Source organism: Lentinula edodes (assembly GCF_021015755.1).
Source record: "Lentinula edodes strain Le(Bin) 0899 ss11 chromosome Unknown C8R40scaffold_5, whole genome shotgun sequence".
NCBI lineage: Eukaryota > Fungi > Basidiomycota > Agaricomycetes > Agaricales > Omphalotaceae > Lentinula > Lentinula edodes.
The window spans coordinates 298903-319663 of record NW_025764311.1 but is presented as its reverse complement, the minus strand read 5'-3'; the positions used below and the strand labels follow the sequence as shown (position 1 = coordinate 319663).

Genomic DNA, 20761 nt, shown 5'->3' with positions numbered 1-20761 from the left:
CGTTGGAGAACTAATGGTATCTATTATTATCAAATACAAAGCATGAACCTGTATTTTTCATTTTCGTTACAATGGGTGGGAACTCTGTGATTGAAAAATGCCTATGGAAGCCCTAAGCGTTGCTGGTAGTTCTCGAATCGGAAAACGCGAGTAACATCGACCGTCTCGCGGTAAGTTAGAAAGCTCAGCATAGATTGAGTGTTTACAGGAAGTTCTTCTCAGGAATCAGTCTTCAGAGGTCCCGGAACTTTTGCGATATGTATGAATTCGTATTTTCGATCGTGTTCTCATCACCTCTCATCACATACGAGGTCAGAATCAGCTTGCTCGGGTGCTCATGATCTGATTTTGCTATTCTTACACCGACTTGTATTCCAGATGTGTCTCGAAAATCGCACCCTTCCGGACGGAATCATGCTGTGGTTGTAGCAGATGATAACTGAGGGAAACTTGTTTCCCTTTACGCTCTGCACACTATGGCTAAGACAAAGTTGGAGAAGTTCATCTCGAAGGTGCGCATGCATTTTGCAACCAACAGCGGGCCGACAGTATCTAGTGAATTGTTATTTCCTCACTCTTGCTCCACTCCACCTGCATGATTTTCCGGGCTTGGGAGAGGAATGGAAAGCTCAAAGGTTGTTGGGCCTCTTCCCAGTACTTAAATGACGACAAACGCTACAGTTTCATTCGCCTGTCTTTTGTGCCTTATCGATCTCCATCAGTATCAAGATGCATTTCAGGGTCTTGCTCTCAATCTCGCTCATCACTTCGGTCAATCTGGTTTTATCAAGTCCTGTGCCTCAGTCCAACAGCGGATTGACCAAGAGAGGTGCAGTGTTGACTGCCCAATTTGCCACTGAGTCTGAGGTTCAGTGTTTATCCTTTATCAAATGAATGCAAATGACTTGACGGCGCTGTAGCTTGGAGGGTACGAAGTATCGACTTAGCACAAAAATTCTGCTTGATAATTCATCTAGCCGTTTCATCCTCGAGAACAACTTATGGGGTGAAGCAGCGGCCACCAGCGGTAATGTATAGAGTATTAATTTGAAATAAAACATGCGAACATGATTCCTATTCAGGCTCCCAAAGCTCGCAAGTTACTGCGACGAATGGTGACAGTGTCACTTGGGAAACGACATATACTTGGGAAGGTACGCCCTTACAACTCAAATATTTGCATGATCTCTGAACTACATACCTAACGGGTTTAGGTGGCCCCTCTGATGTCAAAAGCTGTATGCTTCTTGACGGCTTGCCAAAAGCTTTGCTAATGCCCATACTGGGCACAGAACATTTGCAGTACCATATGCAGTGACATGTGCAGTAGTCCTGCAGTGACATATGCAGTGACATGCAGTAGCACTGCAGTTACTCAAATATATATGTAAATAGATGATCCTCCACTGTACAAAATATATCCCATTCTATAAATGCTTTGTATGACAATAACAGGGAGTATAATGGCCTGTAGGGGCTGAATGGATATGTGAATATTTGATTGAAATTGGATAGTGATCTCATTATTCTGTCAAGTCTGATGCCAGGTTTCTTGGCATTGATTCTCAATGCAGGCTTTCTGTAATATGTATCTTGTATCATTAAAATTTCAGCTTTGTAAGTAATATCCTCTTGTACTACAATATGATACCAGCTGGTGTTCACAAACCTGGTATAATTCCAAATTCCACCATCAATAATTTGGGTGGATTTTGAAAGCAGTGGATAAATGATGACAATTTGGCCAAGGAGAACTCCGAAAAGCAAAAAAGTATAACAATACACATACTGTCCTCTAGAATTTTCCAATCAAAGTATTTCTTATATCAAGTATCTCCTACAGTTTAAGTTGTTTTTGTAAGTCTTTGACCAGTGTTTATACATGGCCCTGTGACTCTTGGTTAGGTTCTTCAACCTAAATCTGGCAATACCATGAGATTGCAAGAATATTTCCATCATGCCTTTTATATGATGTTTCAGAACCATTGGCCAAAATCAGCAATGTAACTTCCTCCCCTTCATAATCTTAACTATCCACAAATGACCCAGAATAAACTCCACATTTCAGTGCCAACAGTGCTTAATTTGTGAGAATTAGGGGGATAGTAGCTTCACAATATTGGTGGCTCAATGATTTTCCAAAGGCCATATTCAAAATACATGTAGTGCATAGAGACACTCAGAGCCTTGTGATTGAATGCAGGATTTCAGTCCCCAATAATTTCAATGCAAAGGTACAGAGCCCTATTGCCCACAGTGAGACTGCAAGTAAGTGCAGGAACAATGCAGGTGAATGCAGTAACAGTGTAGGTAAGGTGCAGGCTGATGCAGTCACAGTGCAGGTAAGGTGCAGATGTGTGCAGTTACAGTGCAGATGAGGTGCAGGTATGTGCAGTTACAGTGCAGTTGCATGCAGTCACAATGCAGATGTGTGCAGTTACAGTCCAGGCAAATGCATTCAAAAGGTAGGAGCATGCAGATGCATCTGTACATCCTAGATTTCTGTCTAAGAGACTGACTGCACTTCCCAGCACTGAAGTGGTTTCTAGAAATTGCTTTCAGTGCTTTGGCCAGACAGTGCTTGTTAGGGAAGTACTTCGTGCATAGGACCAGCGGACAGTTACATAAATGGTGTTATTATCTTATGCTGTGCAGTAGCAGATACATCATGCCAACAGCAATGTCGAGTCCCTTAGTTGCTTCAACACAGGTTTTGCAGATAATATGAATGGGTGAGTACAGTGAAGTGCTTGTGACATACATAACTAAGCATATAGGATTTACATACATCTGTAAACCAAGCAATATATCAACTCAATGTGCATAGACGTATCCTGAAATAGTTGAACATGCAGCAAAAATGAATTCAAAATAGCATAACATAATTAGACAAAATACATATAAATGCCGGCATTTATATGCCATAAGTGTGATGCAGGTGCATGCAGATACCATGCAGTGACTGTCACTGCAGGTGATACTGCAAATGCTAGTGGCCCGCCCATACTCAGACGCGAATTTAGACTTCCGTGAAGATTTAGGTCAAAGTTTGGCTTCGATCACCTCTATCCCGACGACGTGGTCCTGGTCGTACACATCCGCTTCATCAGACCTTGTAGCTGATGTTTCCTATGATACCTGGCTGTCCAATGACGCATCCTCCAGCGGTTCGTCCTCGACGTCTACTTTCGAAATGTACGTCGTATTCTTTTGTTGAACTGCCAGCTTCTGACTTTTGGCAGAATGATATGGCTGAGTAGCCGAGGAGGGTCTGTAACTCATATCGCTGCGTATGGACAGGTCTTAATCCGATCTTAAAACAGTGCTGGCCCTGCGGGCTCTCAAGTCGGAACTGCGGAGTATGATTTCTTCATACCATGAGATGAGGATCCTTCTGACACCCTTTCCTAGCGTTGATGGTGTCACTTGGAACCTCTTCCAGGGAGTCGTAGAGACCTGGACTGTGTTTTCTTTTGTTGCACCTAGCGAGATCACTGATTTCAACTCTGATTTGCTTCCGTTCTACAGTACGTTTCCCGATTGTAATATGCTGACACAAGAAAGAAGTTTTGACCCACTGCCACTTAGCGTTCCTCATTGATAACCACGGAGTACCGAGTTCTCAATTCTTGGTACAAGCGCAAGCCGGAACGGAGCCTTTTGTTGGTAAGCTAATGAGAGCTATCTTGTCGAACGCCGTTTTACTCAGAGCGATCTTCAAATTCAGGGAGCGCAACACTCAGCACCAGCTCCTATGCAATTTCTATCAACTGAGGATTCTGTAATTAGTTTTAGTACTCGAGTCCTATCACTATAATAATTATTTAAAGCGTGTCCATATCGTCGGATATTATGTGAATTCATAGAAGAAGTATACTTCATGTACTGGGGCGGCCGCACAGCCACAGCTAAAATAGTTTACGATGTTCAGCTTTGACAGGCTTTGACCGAGCTGAGGGTTTCCGACTACTTTCATCTTGGGACGTCAAGACTCCTTGGCCAAGACACCGTCTATCTTCATTTGATTATGCTGCGGACTCTCTCGCGCACTGGTAGTAAGCCGAAGAAATTCTCACCGTCCGTTTCGCTTTTCGTTGTTGCCTCTCGTGGTGACAAGATCAATCTTGAACGACCTTCTCCGCGCATTCCTTTGGAGCTGATAGAACTCGTCTTCTCTTTTCTTCCATGGGGAATATGCACCAGATCTACTCTTTCTCTAGCTTTGACCTCAGGTTTCGCTCTGGCCTCGAGAACATGTCGGCAAATCGTTTTCAAATATTTTTTCAGATCAATATGGTTACAAGACGCTTGCTGGTCTAGAATCATCAAGATACTATCAATATCCCAAGCCAGAGCTCGGAGCTCGGATGGATTCACTGTAATAAGGTCAACTTGAATATATGCGCTCCTGCTTTGGACAGGGATTGATGTCATTGATCAGAGGACTATACACAAATCCAGCACACATTATCAAGGATTGCATGGAGCTCAGACGCCTGACAGACTTGCAATATCTTTGTCTGGACTTTGGGAAAGAAGGACTACAAACTCAGCATCCAGTCTGCCAACGATTATTCCCAAACTTCGCCTCTTCCAAACTCTCAGACCTTGCCATCGATATGATACCTCGCATTGATCGTACATTGCTATCTTTCATTTCGACCACCTTCCCTTGTCTGAAGACCCTCAAACTTTCAGTGACTGGGCGCCTTACTGTTGATCGAGAATGTATCTGCTGGTGCTGCTTCGAGGATGTTTTGGAATGTTGTATGCATTCACCGATTCCTGATAGTTATGGCGACGCAGATCTGCTCGCAGTAAGCTCAATACCTTCGGTCTCCTTTCATATGTGTCTATTTGTACTGACCACGGCCCTCAGGAATCTTACGCAGCTGCGCTGCAACCTCTTCATCAACTTACCAAACTACAACTCGGCATTTTCCTCTCAGACGAAGGCATGATTTACGAGCACATCGCGCATCCGGCTGAGGATAATGAGGCCAACTATATTGCTACAAGCCCTTACAACTGCGCCATATGCGACGTATTTAGGCAGGAAGTGCGCGCGAAAGAAGAGTTCGCCAGTGGGATCGTCTTCCAAAACCTTCCTAACCTCTGCCAAATCAAATGGAGCACTTTCTTCGATCGTCCGAACCCAGAAGATGAATTGGAAAGCTCTGCCCGACGACCCGAATCTTTTCGATCAGGATGGGCGTTATTTGAAAGAAGGAACGGACGAGTGATTAGGCTTTGAAAAGCTCGGAATCGAGATGAACGAAGGAACCGTCGAAATGCTTGCTTGCCATTCTTTGATAATTTAGCCCTACTCCCTACAGTATTACACATTTGCACACAGACTCAATTGCTTCAAGACGATGGTTTTCAATGTACCTAGTAATCAGACTCAACTCTTTTGTTCAATCTCGTTGCAACGATAGTCTAAATGAGGAGAATAACGATAACATGTTCATAGGAACTTGGACCCTCTTGTATCCCCGAGCGGAGTGTGAGGACAATGAAAATAACCTAAAGAGGCAATGATACTATCTGTAGCCACGCCGATGGACAGAATGGACCTTGCATGACATTTTCCTATATAACAACGACACAAGGCATTTGGGTCCCACAGGACCAGTTCTCGGAATCACAATCTCTTCCACCACGTACATCTTTCCCAGCCGCGATGTCCACCGCTCCGAAGAATGCCGAGTTCGCCCATCTCTTCGAATTATTCGAGAAGCTCGCATCTCGACGAACGCGTGCCACTGATGTTGGGGAATCTTTGGTAACGGACGACACCCATATCCTATCCATTCCGTTGGACTTGCAGCCTGTATTCCGTAATCTCGCCACCTTAGTTACACCGAGGACCATTTCTGCAAGTGGACGAAGAGGGCGCCGTAACACCGTTGCAGTTCCGTCTGGGTCTAGCGATATTGACGCCGACACCGACACTGAGTCGGTCGCCAAATTTCCGATGGGCAAACAATATCCATTCAAATTCAAGATGATGCTTCACAAGCTGTACGAGCTTGACGACTGGGGCAAGAAAGTGAGAGAGGTTTTGGAGAGATCGCAGAAGGAGTACAAACCGTTGGCCGAGACAGTAAGCCATCCGGAGAGCGGAGACAATGCAATGGAAGAGAATGGAGGCGTTGAGGGTGTTCATATTGGAATTAAGTCTGGAGTGAATTCCCCACCGAAACGGACGGGGCGACCTCGTGGTCACACTGTAGCCTCCTCCTCCGGGGGTAAATGGAAAGAAGCAGTTCCGCGCAGTGTCGGGGTTCAGTCCCGAGATGACGAACGAGCAGTGAAAAAACGATGTGTGGGCAGGAGAAAGTCTATGAGCGGTATGATTGGCGACTGTCCCAACTGGGTTTTCAATGCCACTGTAGCTTCCAGCGAGATTAACGAGCGAGTCGATCCAACGGGTCCTCCCACCGTCACTTTCTATTCTTCTTCACACCAATACGATCGCAACAAAGTGCCACCACGTCGCCGCGTAAGCTCGACCGCGACTGCAGCTCCGGCAATCGCACTTCAAGTTCCTTCTTTTCATCGCTACGGCGTATTACAGCAAGACGGTCGCAAAAGAGTGCCTCCACGTCGCCGGGTGAGCTCAGTTGCGACTCCAGCTCCGGCCATTGAGGGAGTGCAATTGGTGGATGATAAAAATTTCAAAAAAAGACGGGCAACCAGCATTGTGGTTGTCAAGCGTTCCTAGGGTATGCGCCGAATATTTCACGACAGTGATGCCAGTACATACATATATGACTTGACGAATAATTTTGGTAGAGATTGGTACCTCTTAATTGGATAAGAATGTTCAGTGTATATTGACTTCTCGCATTTTGTAGCCTTCATCATATTTCGTAGAATTTTAAAGCGACTTTGAGACCTACTTCTAGGTTGAAAAAGGTTGAACCGTTAAACGCAGGAAATTCTACATATATCGAGTTAGAATGGTCTCTAGTATCATTGGATACACCTATCTGGGATTTACAATATTGGGCACATTGTCATAAAATGATGAACGTTCTTAAAGCGTCATATTTCTACAGGAGATGAACTCTTGAATAGTTTATTTTGCTTTGTCCGCGGTACGACCAAATGAAACGGCGAATACTTCATTTTTACACGCGCCACCACATCGCATTGGTCTGTGAGAGACAATTAATGGTTTGATAGTCCCCTGTAAATGAGACTAACCAGAAGGAATTTTCCGAAGCGAGGCTGAATCTTTTGAGGTCGGCTTTCTCGGCGTTGGAATAACTGCCACGATGGACCGTTGATAAATAGTACTCCAATACGGGAGCGAATACAGCAGCGACCGGGCAGCGACACGATTCCAAGACGAATGTTAGAACAATCAATGATGTCGCAAGCGTAAGCGGACGGCATTCTTAGAAGCTCGAGATTCGGGGTCTAGATATGCATCGTAAAAGCCAGCAATGAATTCCTCCGACTTGAAACCAAAGCGATTATACAACAACTGGGATACGCAACGAGTAAGCTTTAGGACAAACGAACAGAAATTGAAGGTACCATTGCAGAGTTATTTGCTGAAACATGTAAAGTAATATCCTTTCCTGGATTCAACATTATAAGCTGATATAACATTGTTCTACGAGGCGTTAAGGACAAGCACCACCGAATTAGTGAGTGGACGTACGTGGCAATATTGGAGTTATCCCAGCCATGCTTGACAGCCAGATACGTGATGTAAGTTTCTCTTGGAGAACTCATGATGGCTACACCAACTACTATTTTCTTATAGGATGCAACAACCGTACATTTCTCAGGAGAATAGTCCAACGAATCGGATACTAAGATCACTCGATAAATAAGTAGATGAACAAAGAAAAAGATGTTCTCTCTCACCATTTACCCCTTGCCAAAATGAACGAACAAGAATGTCATGTACTTGGTCTAGATGGCTAGGTTGTAAAGAAGTATACATGATTGCGGATCGTGCCTCTTCTGCTGGTTCACGATTCGGACTGCGAGTAATTAGTGAGTGACTGGTTTGTCTCGAAGGAGAAAATTTCGCACTGTAGAAGTTGATAATGTTCACGAATATCTTCCATCAAGTTCATCCAAGGTGTTTTTGTGTCCCAATCAACGTGAATTAATCCAGGAGTTCGAGCATGATTGCCATACAACCGGGATGCGAACGAGTTTCCATACGATGTTTTACGAATACTACAAAGAGCATCCACGGTCTCCGTGCTCAATTGGGTTGCGGTAAGCTCGACAAGACCTTCCACCACACCATCAGGAGCTATTGAAATATCGGTGCCTCTTACAGACGCACGACGTCGTTCCTACAATTATTTTATGAATCAAAAATCCGGGTGCAACCAGTGAATTACCCACCCGCTCCAACTTCAACTTCCGTAAAACAATAGCTTCGGGAACACTAAGCTGGCTGACCTTGTCAGAATGATTTTGAATTAAAGACGTTATCTCTGCTCGAGTAAGACGCCTTAGTAAAACTCCCTATAAAGCAAGAAAAATTCATCAGTTGCCGGTCGCACAGAGCGTCCATCACGTACAAAGTCATCTCTATCGGTGTCCTTCATGAGTTGATCTTTGCGTGCTTGATGATATTCTGGTAACGAATCGCCGATGACATCTTCAAACGAGGTTTCGAGTTGGACAAGTTCATCGTCTGTCAGATTCTCGACCTGATCCAACAGAGACTCAAAGGAAACCACGGGCACAACGTCCTCTGCGGCCTCTACGGAAGATTCAATTCCTGTTTCTGTCTTCCTGCGTTTATTGCGACGCCGATGACGGTGACGAGACTAAATCGAAGTACATGATTAGGTCCTGATGGGTAATCATCTCAAAGTTGAGAGGAGTATGGACCTTGTGAGTAGCTTTGGTTGAGACGTAGTCATTAGAGTCATTTGAATCATCAGAGTACATGGGAAGAGCTTGGGGAGAATCATCAGCTCTCCCACGGACTCGGACCGACATACAAAATAAAAATAAAAATCTATGTACACATACAGGCGCGTACGTAGACTACAAGTAAGGCTACAACAGGTCTGTAACGTCAAGAAAGGACAACACGATATCGAAATATAAGAAAAACTAAGGCTACAATATTCTATGTACATCCAATAGAACAAGAAGCGGAGCAGAAAAGCAGACGCGTCAGGAAAGTCCACGCTTTCCTCTTACAATAAGACCACCGTCCCAAGTGCTTACAAGCCATCCATCTTCAACAAGAGCCTTGCGTAAAGCAGGCTTCAGGACGCTGATATTGTTAGCAGAATGTGTACCTCGCCCTGTGATTATTTTCAAAGGTTTTGCTGAATGGAGTCAGTACTAGTACAGTGGTAAAAACATGGATAGACGCACTGGATGAACATCCCGAGGAGGCCAAATTCTCAGAAACGATGATGATAGCTTCGCAAGCTAAATGGTCAAAGATTATTCCAAGAAAGTGCATTAGCCCAGACACGATACCTACCTGTTGTTCCATGCAAATCTATGGCATCTCGCTCTTGCGAAGAAAGTCTGTGCATAGTTGATTTCACATCGCAACGTCATAAGAAAAGAATGGAACCATACCGTTTCGATTCGACCATCATCCTTGCAGCCTCCAGAGCATCTTTTTTAGCAAGTTCCTGGAATTGCCTTGCCTATGTGAAAAAGTGAGTGTCATACCCGTACCATTGAAAGCCGACGACGTACCCTGTCTGCAAAATATAGTGCAACCTCCCCGCCTCTGGATTTCGCGTTTCCCTTCTGCCACATCCGCGAAGCTTCCCGCAACATTTCATCCCGCTTCCTCACACTATCTCCAATTCTTTTCCTTAATTCTCCTACATCGCCTTTGCCTCCTTTACCGAAACCATTCCCAGATCCACGTACTTTTATGCCGTTCACATCCCTCGAATAGGCGGGAATGAAAAGCGCTAGTGGGTGAGGTGTTTTACGAGTTTTGCGCTTGGGTACAACTTGCCACTGATAAGGACTTGCTTGGTTCCCTGAGCGCGTTGGGGTAGCATTATTTTTCAACAAGGGCGGAGACGGTATCTCGGGCGGACCGGACGGGAGTTGAGATTTTCGCGAAGAAGCTTGCGATAGTAGTGTCCCACTTGGACGGATGTCATTCGAAGGGGGTTTAGACGCTATAGGTTGGTGATAGATACCCATTTCGAGATATCCGGAAGATGAATCTTCGTCGAGGTCACGCAAAAGTTTAACCAGGTCCAGAGCCTCGTCCGCATGGCCCTGTGTAGCGCTGAGCGAGAGTTCGATATCCGAAACCAGACGGGACCGTTGCTCGGGGTCCAAGTCTTCGTATAAAGGCAAAAGTATATCTAATAATGATATAATGAGAGGCTCTAGGTCAACATCCGTAGGTCGTTTCTTCGAGATTTCCTGAAGGGCTTCCACAAGCGCAATATACGGTGTTGAATATTTAGGGGAATGGAAATAAGATGTGAAGAAAGATGCGTCATGAGGAGCTAGAAGTGTTGCTAAATGTGTAGAAAGCGAGTATATTTGTGTCCATGGATCCGGCGCTGGGAATGATTGAGGATGGTTCGGGGAAGTATAATCGGTGGATTTCGAGTGATGTTGTTGGCGGATGTCCACCAAAGCAATCTTATGTCGGGAGTTCCCTTGTTTCTTCTTTCGCCTTTCGTTATTGACAGAACGTGTTTTGCCGACTGTCTCCCAGGAAGCTTCTATCTCCGCAGGGTAATCGTTAGCATCATCCAGCCCATCCAGACCACGTTCTTCCATCTCTTGAATCAGTTCCTCGCTCAAAAGGCGAGATACTATATCCCACATATTAAGGTCCACATCATCGTCCATTTTGGCATCCAGAAGCGCGCGATCAAGCTTCTGGGTCTGTAATTCAGGAAAAGCAGCTTGGAGAAATCCAAGGGGCGTGCTGAAAGGCTGTTGCGAGGTTTCTGAACCACTTCTTGAGGTGGAAGTGTCTCCATGAGTGAAACTGGGAGTGCTGAGATCATCCGTTACCCCGACATAAGAAAAATCCTCTGCAGACTGCAGAGCATCTGCCTGTGATGCCAGTTCGGATAAGGTTGAACGCAGAGCATTCATTTGTTGTTCAGTCGGTTCGGGATGTGGTTCTAAATCCAACAAGAAGGCCGCTACCAACGAAGAGTCGAGGGGGGGACAAAACTGACTCTGATAGAGACTCAGGATTCAAATGTAGAAGGAAATGAAAATCAGCGCAGTGACTAACTTGAAGCTCATCGAATAAGTTATCTCGCAGGTCCATGGAAGTGGAATACAAATAATTATACAGTTCAAGGTTGGAAGGATATGCACGATCTCTCAGTCTTGGTCATTGCTATTGAGCGCTTGTGTCACGTGCTACATGAAATCTCGCATCTTCCCACACTTCGTCCCCTTTATCTTACGCTCACTTGAACCGCCGCTCTGGAAGTTATAATGTGATTGAATTCTCCATACGCTTCTTCAATGAAACTCATCTGAATAGACATAGATTGGAACATACTGCTTTGAAAGTACATCCATGCTTTTCTACCTATCTTTAATTGCCCTTGTGGCCCTTCTCGTTCTGAGTAAGCACACACTGTAATATCATCTGTTCATGACAGGAGATTGAAAGCTGTCTTACTCTAGTCCTTCATCGATATCGTTCTTCAATTGCTCCTCATATTCCTCGCCGCGTGCAATCACTGTTCCCTCAATTCAACCACTATGTTCCTCTATCGACATTTGCAGATCAAGCAGGTGCTGGAATGTCGTCTTCAAATTTTGACATCGAAGCCAACATAATGGATGGAGACTCGAGAAGCGGTCTCGATGAAAGAGGAACTCAGGAAGTGATGGAAATCATGCGTCAGGAGAGAGTCAAGTGAGTGAATGAATAATAGATAAGTGCTGCAATGTAATGTCTATCTATGCAACAGCTTTGATCAGGCTAGGTTGATTCGGCACAACAGGATTCTTGCAAGCAATGGAATTGACCCCTCAGGTGAAGACTCACGTCTCAATCTCAATGATAGTCTGCTCATATGCGTTACAGGAATGCCGTTAGATTCAAAGGCTGTCACTCATCTGTAGGGAAACCATTTACAAGGAATGGAAAGGAAATTCATCACACGGGGTTGTTTAAGAACAAGGAACTCATATATTTGTCTATCGCAAACGCTTCCTGAGCTCGCGTCTGAGCTTCTATGCACCGTCTTCCTTTCATGTATTTTCTTGGTTTGGAATTGTTTCCGCTCATTTATCATTTTGTATACCTGTAATTTGCTGTAATCTAACCACCTTGATTGTTTTTCGATTGTTCTTTTAGGACAGATCTGTCATGCAGGTAAAGTGCAGGTCATCGGTGATTAATACGCGGTCTATATCACGTCGTTTTCCCCCAAATTTTCACGCCGAGTAACAATCATGAAGTACCAGCAAACAATATATCGGCCAAAACTTTCGTGATAGACAATTTGAACATAGTCGGGGATTCGGTGGGCTTCGTATTTCTCAGTCAGCCCGCTGTGATATCTTCACTTGCCGCCGTTCAGTCGTGATTAGCTGACCACCTCAGGAAAGAATTGTTCCTTGCTTTCTGAATTTCTTACATTGAAAGGACCTTCTAGCTGTCTGCCACAGTCTCTTACTGATCCTGCTAATACCCACGGCTGCATTGGTTTGAAATTGATTCTACTTTGCCATTTGCGCCAGTGCTTATATGGCAGTCATGCTTTTTTATTGAACAATAGATCGTTCAGATCCGCTATATCATCAGCGCTCTGGTACAAGTCGACTAGACGAGCCTTCATGTGCAGTGAAGTAGCACGAGTTTTTCGGAGGCAATGATTCTTGTCGGAATCGCATGGTCCTTTCCGCCTCATGTAAGTGATGCATTAGCTTTTGAACTTTGGATATTTTCAAATCTTACATATAGCTGTTTGGCAGACGTCAAGAAATGGGTTGAAGCACGCTAGTCTTTCCGAACAATTTGTTATATGTATCAAAATTTGGATTTACAGCGATACACAACTTCGACAGAAAAAGCATTATATGTACATACCTTTACAGTACAATCCTCTTCTCCCGGTGTTACAGCTTGTTATAGCTATCTGGGTAGAATTCCATATAGTGGCGTTTTCGTCAATGCCAAGTTCATCATCGTTGCGGCATCTCTCAGGATTATCCATACTGTGGGCGTGACACCTCCTTATGCCAAGCATGCAATGTGAGATTCACTATGGTACTGCTAAAATATGATAGGTAAAAACTATCGAGATACCCTTGCACTTACCCCTAGAAATCCACAGTCCTTATTGGGCAACCCTTCGGGGCATGATCTGGCAGTGATTCGGCACAAGCCTGCCTTGGTGTTCGAGTTAACACTAAAAGTTTGGCCTCATCTATAAGGGGAGGAGGCACGAAGCCAAGCTTTAGCCAACCCTTAGAAACCAGTTCTTAAACTTATATAATTTACCAGCATATCATGCTCGAAACTCGGACAAAAACCTCAACACTTGTCATCAAAGGATGAGATCCAATGGTTTACATTGGTAGTGTGCAGTATGTATGGTATAGAACAAGGAATTCCTTGAACCTTATCATCAGCTCGAGAGTAAGTAGATGCTAAAGAACTTGGGATGGCAGCAAAGACTTCTCGGCGCAAGCCACCGGCCTAACCTCTGGAAACCCTCAAAGTGAAATTCGTGGAGGGTTCCCGAAGGAATCCTGCGTTTCTCCACGTACAAAAGTTTCCCAATAGTTGTTGCCGGTATGAAGTATCTATAAGAGTCATTCGATAAAGAAGTTATTGTAGGGTAAGAATTTTTTGCCCCGTCTCAGTCCGTAGGCCGTGTCACGCAGTCCGATGTAAATACGAGATGCCTGTCTTTCTCCTAGGACCCCAGAGTCGCAGAATTACTATGAAATTAGCATTGATTATATGTATACATACCTCACCAAAATGGGGACCAATCGGTGAAGCCTGTTTGGCGATATTCGTACCACATACAGGAGCAATCTGGGGGCAATACAGGAACATAGTCTTGCTCCGTGTCGTCGCAATGCACTACTCAGATCTCAGTGGCTCAGGTGATTAGCAAAATCGGACCGTCGTCTTTAAAGGCCGCACGCCCAATTCTGCTAGAAAACCATTCGACGGAGAGAACCCCATTTCCCATAGTGTATCTCAGATGCTAAGCTATAGAATTTCTATCGACGGTCGGTTTTTACGTCTTCAGTGAAAATGAAAATACTCCCGAGCCGTGTAATAAACTCTTCTTTCCTTTCCCGTTCAAATATACTAGTCAGCAGGAAATTGAGCCTAAACAGGACATAAAGTATTTGTTCAACAGTAACGGGGTGGATACTATACAACTTCGAGGAGTAAAATGTAAAAGCACCGTGAAGTTGAGGTCATTGGAGCCTGATTGGAGGAAACAACGAACGACGGGAAGATTGAGACAGGTCAAAAGACCAGCCAAAGATATAATGGAATGAAGGGGAAATGGCGTTCTTGGAGAGGGTGGAAATTCAAAGTTGAAAGTAAAATTTTCTGTAACCAGAGACGTGACTGCACAAGATTGGAAAGCGATAGAAAGCGATGTGATGTGAATCCAGACCGAGAGTAGAAAACTTACATAACAACGATAATGAAAATAACAACGAAAGCTGAGGGATCATCCCTCCAGATTATCCTAATAGCTAGTAGCTAGTAGCAGTAGTGAGACGAAGAAAAAATAACAGACGACGGCGACCAACGTCAGCTTTCATATATGCGGGGTAAGAATGCACACTTGTACCAGTTCATCACTTCAACAACAATTCATCGTCAGACAAATCCTCTTCGTTAACAAAATCATCATCATTAGTCGACCTACGTTCAGCCCTTGCCCGAGCACGAGCAAGGGCAGCCGCGCCCGCCTCAGGTCCAATCAGGACTCTGACTTTGGCACCGCCAGATTTGCCAGTCAAGGACTTACTCAACCCTTTCGCCTTAGAGGCGGCAGCTTTGGCGCGAGCGCGGAGTCCGCTGGAGGAACGGACGTGGAAAGCAGCGCTCAACGTGGCGGTGTGTGGAGGGGACGATTGGACAGGACGAGCGAAGACCATTGGCTCTAAAAGATCTATCGGATCGTCAGGTGAACGCGGAATGGGGTTATGCCTATCCTCAGATGCCAGCGACATTTCTACGTCTTCACCTTGGAGATGAGCCACATTGACGGTACTCGTGTCAGCTGGGCTCTTTTGCAGATAATCGATATCGATGGCTTTCTCCACAGCAATCATTGGATCTGGATCTGCAGACGCTCGCACCACTGTTCCGCTACTCGGACGTTTGATAAAACCAGTTGCATGACTGGAAAGGCTTCCTAAGGTGTTCCCAAGTGCGACAATGCTTCCACTCCTAATTCTAGAACGAGGCACTGCAGCAGCAGCAGTGGGACCCACGGTAGAATTTGCAACTACTCCTTCCGGAATGGAACTAGCAGCCATGATACTGCCACTGCGAGCGCGTCGAGCCTGGGACATCACTGGAATAGCTGAGCTGAATTCAGTAGTGTTTTTTTCTTCTACGATGGGCAGGGACGGCGCAAGCGACGAACTGTAGACAATGGTTCCGCTGCGAGCACGGCGACCGTAGACGGACAGAGCAGCTCCAAGAGTGTTTTGCTTTTCGTCATTCAATGGAGCGGGATAGAGAGTGCCGAAGTTTCCTGGAACGACTGTTCCACTTCTAGTCCTCCTAGGGAGTGCCGGAGGTACATTCGACGTGACAACGGGTACGGCGGAGGTACCTGGAATAATGGTTCCGCTCCTGGTTCTTCTAGCTCCGGGAGCGACAGGAGCGACAGGATTGAAAGACTCCTCCTCCTGGTCAGTAGATAGAGGATGCGCGGTATCCAGGGAGCGAGTACGAAGAGGAAGACGAACACAATATGATTCTGTGTCGTCGGGAGGCGAGCTGTGGGCGTCCATTGCAGTTTTATCTATTAATCATCGTCAGAATTTGACTGCATCAAAAGAGGGACACAAACTCACTGAGAATCATATTGTCGAACAAATCCTGCAACGCAGGTTCGGAGACGCGATCTCCTTCATCTGTCACCATATGATCTCCGCTATTTACCTGACTATATGCGCCATCTTCAGTCTGTTGTGCCACTAATTTCCAGTCGATCGTCTTGGGAGGCGAGATCAACGAGTCGCTGATCCACGGAGAACGTCGACCCATCTCCTCGTCGCCAGAGTCACACGAGGGAGTGATGTATCCACTACCAGATTTCGATTTGTTCCTGGACGCGAGTTTTAGGGCTCGGAAAGATCTATGAGGCCCAGGGTCATCTATAGCTTCATCGGAGTCAAATCCACAGGAATCATTATCAGTGTCCGTTTCTTGTCCGTCAGTATTCGATTGCAAGAGCAAGAGGGCAGAGCCGGAGAGAGCTGCTGGATCTACTGTACCTCCAAATCGACGGTCAGCGACGCTGAGAGAGCTAAGATTCTTGAAAGGAGTCGAGGTACCCTGTACATCAGTGAAAAACGCATCTTGATCAGTCGAAGCCACATCATCCACGTCCATGTCATGGTAAGTTACGCTGCGATTATAGTCGTACAAAGAGAGCTGCGATGGCGGCCTGTTGAAGTCTATCTGCGAGTGATTAGGCGAAGGTCGAATGAACTCATTGGCATCTGGATCGAAATGGGACTGGGGATAACCGGAAATAGGGGCCCTTAGATTAACGGGGTGGGTTGGTACAAGATCCTTCCAATCAATTTTCTTTGGAGGTGTAGGAGCTGAAGGTCGACGGACTCTGGTCGTCGTCTCAGCTGGGGAATTGGTTGTCGACTGCGAAGCGCGCGAACGAGGAATGCTGGAATTGTGAATCTTTTCCGCCAATGTAAGCTCCTGATTGCGACGGTCGGGGCTAGAAGCGGAGCTAGAGCAGCTGTCTGATGGAGTCCCGTTTGAGCGTGGATCAGCGCGTTTCTTGGAGGTACGTTTGGCTGCTTTGCCGTATTTCTTGAGCTTCTGTGGGTTTTTCCCTTTAGGAAACGGACTGCACAGCACAGATGCATTTTCTTTCAGATTGGTAGAGCTGGTTCTTCGATGATTACGTCGCAAATGAGCTTTAGGGATTGGGGAAAACTTGGATGGCGAAAGATAAGGACCGATGGACGATGGCAACTTGTAGACTTGAGATTCAGAAAGAGAAGAAGGATAAGGTGTTTCGTATCTAGTCTCTAGAGGTTTTCGCATTTTGGGCTTCTTGATAGGAGGATCTTGCTGAGCATCCAAGGAAATATTGCGCTTCAACTTTTGGCGGGTATCGATATTCATGGTCGTAGAGTCAGCGCTAATAGGCAGATTCACGATTCACATAATACACATGACAATATTTTAGGTCTCATAACCATTTTAAGTCACCTGCATTGTAACCGACCTTAGCTCAGTTGGAAGAGCACAAGACTGTAAAGGATATCCAAAGTCATCTTGGGGTCGCCTGTTCGAACCAGGCAGGTCGGAGTAACAGACAGACCCGTGAAACCAGTAGCAATTTTTTCTGCTTCAAAGAACGCTTTCCTCGGCTTTCCATGGACATTCACGGTAAATAACCCCCTACTATGTGTATACCAAGCTTGATACATGCAAGGAGGTCGTTTTACTTTTACTTGGAATAAGTCTGATTTGTTTGCAGTAGCTAGCCACAATTGGCTTCTCTACAGATTGATTAATTTACCTAGATCAACCCAGATCTTTGAGGATCTATGTACCGTCCAATCCTGTAGTTTTTCAGATTTGCACCTGGGGTCAACCGATAGTCATCCAAATTTGAACCTGGGGCCCACAACGGTGACACCAGGTAGTTCAACCTTCCCATAGTAATCTGCAGAAAATGAAAGCTACATACATACGAATTTGAACATTAAAGAGTGCGCCGAGTTAAACTTATAGCGCCAATGTATTAACCACGTGGAAAAGCAGTTGCTAGCATCAATTTGAATGTCATCACCACGTCAGTTGTTCAGCTCTTTTCCTTCATTCCTTCATATGCTATAGACGATGGTGGTGAACAAGAAACAGAACTTCCCTGTGGCCCCAACTATGGGCTCTAGGACCAATTCGACCCAGCCACTCCCTCGCGCGAAAGCCACCTCTAATTCCAAATCACTTTCTACGGCTGGTCCACCTCAGAAGAAAACGAAACCAAAGAAGCCTTCGAAAACACCAAAGCTCAGAACCAAATCCTCGATAATGGACAGATTTTTAGTCATTATGCTTGCAATATTTTCAACTTATGCTTTATGGACATGTCCCTCCGATATTCACCTTTCCAACCCGATATGTCGTTCTCTTTCCCAATATCGAACACACGTATTGGACCCATATGTGCTTCCACCAGTGCAAAAGGCACTTTTACATCCATACATTGCTCCAGCTGTCACCAAATTCTACGCTGTAGAACACGCCGTGGCTCCTATCGTTATTCGCGCTCACGCTGTTGCCCAACCGTATATCACCAAAGCTACCCAGCTTACTCAGGCAACGGCGCTGACTGCTTATGCTAAGCTTGTCACCCCAATGTACAACAAGCATATCCAACCATTGTATCAGAAATACGTTGATCCTTTGTACATGGGATACGTTTATCCTCGTCTGCATCTCCTGCGATCGCGTGTTTTAGACCCATATTTCAGACCGCTGATGTTGAAGACTCATCTGTATGCGAACAAACTCTTCTGGACTCTGCATCGAATATATCTAGCCGCTGCACCTCGTATTCACTCCGCCTACGTTCGTGCACGACCTTTGATGGACCGGGCCTGGGAGGTCGCGAAACCTTATGTTGTACAGTCGGTGGACACGGGCTTGAAGCTTTTCGGGCTGCTCCTGGAAAAAACCGCAGAGGCGAGGAGGCAATTTGTGGACCCACATGTGATTAAGATTTGGGAGAAAGTGGTCGAGCTGAGTGGCTCTAGTGGAACCACGACCAGTTCTACCGCTTTTTCCGTCCCGACCCCCGTTTCTGAAACGAAAGCAACTTCTGCAGAGGCTGAAGTAGAAACGGTTCAATCCGGGTCTTCTTCCGTGCCTTCTGCCAGTATCTCCACTTCGTTATCAGTCCCTTTGGAGCTCTCAGAAGCATCCCCAGTCCCTGAAGAGTCATCCCTTCCCCTGGAAACATTAACATCGGAAGATCCAACTCTTTCGTCAATTATTACGGAACTGGAAGCAAGTACAATAAGCGAGATCTTCTCTGCATCTACGTCTTCTCTTACATCATCAGAACATGAGAGCACTACTGCCTCCTACGATTCCGCTTTGACGCCTGACATCGCAAGCCCCGTTGAAATGCTTTTAGCTGTTACTGAACCCGAGTCAGAATTCGAGGTTCCAATTGAAGCTGAACAGGGTACTTCTTGGGAAGAAAATCTCGATTCCGAATATGCTTCATCGACTTCCGAAGATGATCTCGACAACTTCTTCGCTGACCTGGGTCTTCTAGAGAACGAAGAGAACGAAACGGGTGATTCTACGGAAGCCTCCGTCGTCGAGACAGAGCAGGACACAGCTATTAGTCCTGAAGAATCGGCAGCAGCTCGTCGGGTTGCGACTGCCAAAAAGCGTGCAGAGCTTGAAGCACGGATGGAGAAGTGGCATGCTGATCTCGACGGGTTGATGAAACGTCGAACGAAGGAATTTAGGAAAGAGCTGGTCCGCGTTCGAAAGGGCGCTGTGAGATCCCTCTTCCCGGATCCTGAAAAGGACAATGGTGATTTGGAAGAGGCTTTGACACATATTCGTGGCGAAGATGTCGCTGGGATTCTCGAACGTTTCGACAAAGAAAGCGAAAAGTTACTGAAAGGTCTTGAGAGCTATTTGAAAAAGGAAGAGAAGCTTGTTTCTGGTATGTTCAACTCTTTGTCGTTCGGTGATCGTTCAAGTACTGAAATGTATGTTGAGATTCCTCTAATGTGGATGTTGATGATCGTATGAAACGCTGGTTCAATGTAGTCAAGCGAGTCGAGGAGAGATTCATCGAGCGCATCAATGGACTACAGGAGAAAATTCATTGGTGGTACCTGGAAGTTCGTGAACTCGAGGTGCAAGAGGTAGGTTTTGATAATTCCGAAATTTTCTTTCTTAGCTCAACTGGAACTAGTATCATCGCGCCACTAAAGAAGTCAAAAACTTTGCTCAAAAAGCTCAGGGGGACATGGGTATGCCTATGGCATGGCTCGACGATGTCACATATCAGGACTGGCAAAAATATCATGACTTGATACGAGGTAGGAAAATTCGAAGCTGATCAATATGGTTTTCTGACACTGCTTATCTCCCCAGCCCACGAGCGCTTCGACGAACAAATTCGTATGATTCAGAATGGGACTCACCCATCCCCACCAATAGACCCACTTGTTCCTGCTCTTGACAAGCTTCAATTGGAATTGGAAGACGCAAAGAACGGCTTCGATACACGAGTCAGGACATTGAGTGCTCAGATACACCATGTCCTATCTCCGCCGCAAAAAGAGGAGCAGGAAGGTGAGGCTTCGTCAGAAGAGCCTGTATCGGGAGAAGGAGAGAAATTCAGTATCTTGCCCATCGACCCAGTACCGACATCTCCGGTCATGGATGGACAGGAGGAGCTTGAAGCGGCGAATATAATTATTGGCAAAAGCAAGGAACAGGTTGAAGAGGCTATACGTATTGCTCAGGAATCTGTACACGAAGAGCTATAGAATCTCCGGAGTAAGTGGGAGTCGT

The 20761-nt window shown here is 45.6% G+C and overlaps 7 protein-coding genes and 1 non-coding gene across 8 annotated transcripts; 5 read left to right on the top strand and 3 right to left on the bottom strand.

Moving 5' to 3' along the window:
* Nucleotides 1-729: 729 nt before the first annotated feature.
* C8R40DRAFT_1036825 (glycoside hydrolase family 12 protein) lies at nt 730-3774 on the top strand (the record flags this gene model as incomplete). Its single annotated transcript, XM_046223618.1, has 10 exons — nt 730-872; nt 978-1027; nt 1083-1154; nt 1215-1238; nt 3012-3195; nt 3243-3269; nt 3324-3359; nt 3412-3527; nt 3589-3666; nt 3728-3774. 10 exons carry the CDS (start codon nt 730-732, stop codon nt 3772-3774), a joined length of 777 nt encoding a protein of 258 aa, XP_046089976.1.
* Nucleotides 3775-5683: 1909 nt separating this feature from the next.
* On the top strand, nt 5684-6727 carry C8R40DRAFT_1066642 (uncharacterized protein; the record flags this gene model as incomplete). The annotated part of the gene is made up of 1 exon (XM_046225802.1): nt 5684-6727. The coding sequence occupies one exon, from the start codon at nt 5684-5686 to the stop codon at nt 6725-6727; it is 1044 nt and encodes a 347-aa protein (XP_046089975.1).
* Nucleotides 6728-7006: 279 nt separating this feature from the next.
* C8R40DRAFT_1087629 (uncharacterized protein) lies at nt 7007-8959 on the bottom strand. Its single transcript, XM_046227381.1, has 8 exons — nt 8875-8959; nt 8559-8810; nt 8380-8502; nt 8056-8327; nt 7885-8003; nt 7676-7829; nt 7549-7627; nt 7007-7495 (listed from the first exon to the last, which is right to left on the bottom strand). The coding sequence occupies exons 1-8, from the start codon at nt 8932-8934 to the stop codon at nt 7373-7375; spliced, it is 1182 nt and encodes a 393-aa protein (XP_046089974.1). The 5' UTR covers nt 8935-8959; the 3' UTR covers nt 7007-7372.
* Nucleotides 8960-9165: 206 nt separating this feature from the next.
* Nucleotides 9166-11091, bottom strand: C8R40DRAFT_1036815 (uncharacterized protein; the record flags this gene model as incomplete). Its single annotated transcript, XM_046223616.1, has 5 exons — nt 9166-9323; nt 9373-9429; nt 9485-9531; nt 9586-9656; nt 9709-11091. 5 exons carry the CDS (start codon nt 11089-11091, stop codon nt 9166-9168), a joined length of 1716 nt encoding a protein of 571 aa, XP_046089973.1.
* A 439-nt stretch (nt 11092-11530) lies between these two features.
* Nucleotides 11531-12084, top strand: C8R40DRAFT_1036717 (uncharacterized protein; the record flags this gene model as incomplete). Its single annotated transcript, XM_046223605.1, has 4 exons — nt 11531-11579; nt 11641-11875; nt 11931-11995; nt 12047-12084. 4 exons carry the CDS (start codon nt 11531-11533, stop codon nt 12082-12084), a joined length of 387 nt encoding a protein of 128 aa, XP_046089972.1.
* A 2715-nt stretch (nt 12085-14799) lies between these two features.
* Nucleotides 14800-17332, bottom strand: C8R40DRAFT_1066640 (uncharacterized protein; the record flags this gene model as incomplete). The annotated part of the gene is made up of 2 exons (XM_046225801.1): nt 14800-15980; nt 16033-17332. 2 exons carry the CDS (start codon nt 17330-17332, stop codon nt 14800-14802), a joined length of 2481 nt encoding a protein of 826 aa, XP_046089971.1.
* Nucleotides 17333-17430: 98 nt separating this feature from the next.
* On the top strand, nt 17431-17518 carry C8R40DRAFT_t55. Its single transcript has one exon. It is a non-coding gene; the product is annotated as a tRNA-Tyr (tRNA).
* Nucleotides 17519-18097: 579 nt separating this feature from the next.
* On the top strand, nt 18098-20736 carry C8R40DRAFT_1166850 (uncharacterized protein; the record flags this gene model as incomplete). Its single annotated transcript, XM_046230918.1, has 4 exons — nt 18098-19901; nt 19958-20106; nt 20157-20283; nt 20339-20736. 4 exons carry the CDS (start codon nt 18098-18100, stop codon nt 20734-20736), a joined length of 2478 nt encoding a protein of 825 aa, XP_046089970.1.
* Between the last annotated feature and the right edge of the window lie 25 nt (nt 20737-20761).

Excerpts from the sequence above, each read along its gene's own strand:
- C8R40DRAFT_1087629 (XM_046227381.1), bottom strand. The coding sequence starts at position 8,934 with ATGTACTCTGATGATTCAAATGACTCTAATGACTACGTCTCAACCAAA. Across the intron at positions 7,830-7,884 it reads ATTTTGGCAAGGGGTAAATG|TATCCGATTCGTTGGACTAT; the intron begins GTGAGAGAGAAC and ends GAGTGATCTTAG. Across the intron at positions 7,496-7,548 it reads CAGCAAATAACTCTGCAATG|TTGTTGTATAATCGCTTTGG; the intron begins GTACCTTCAATT and ends TGCGTATCCCAG.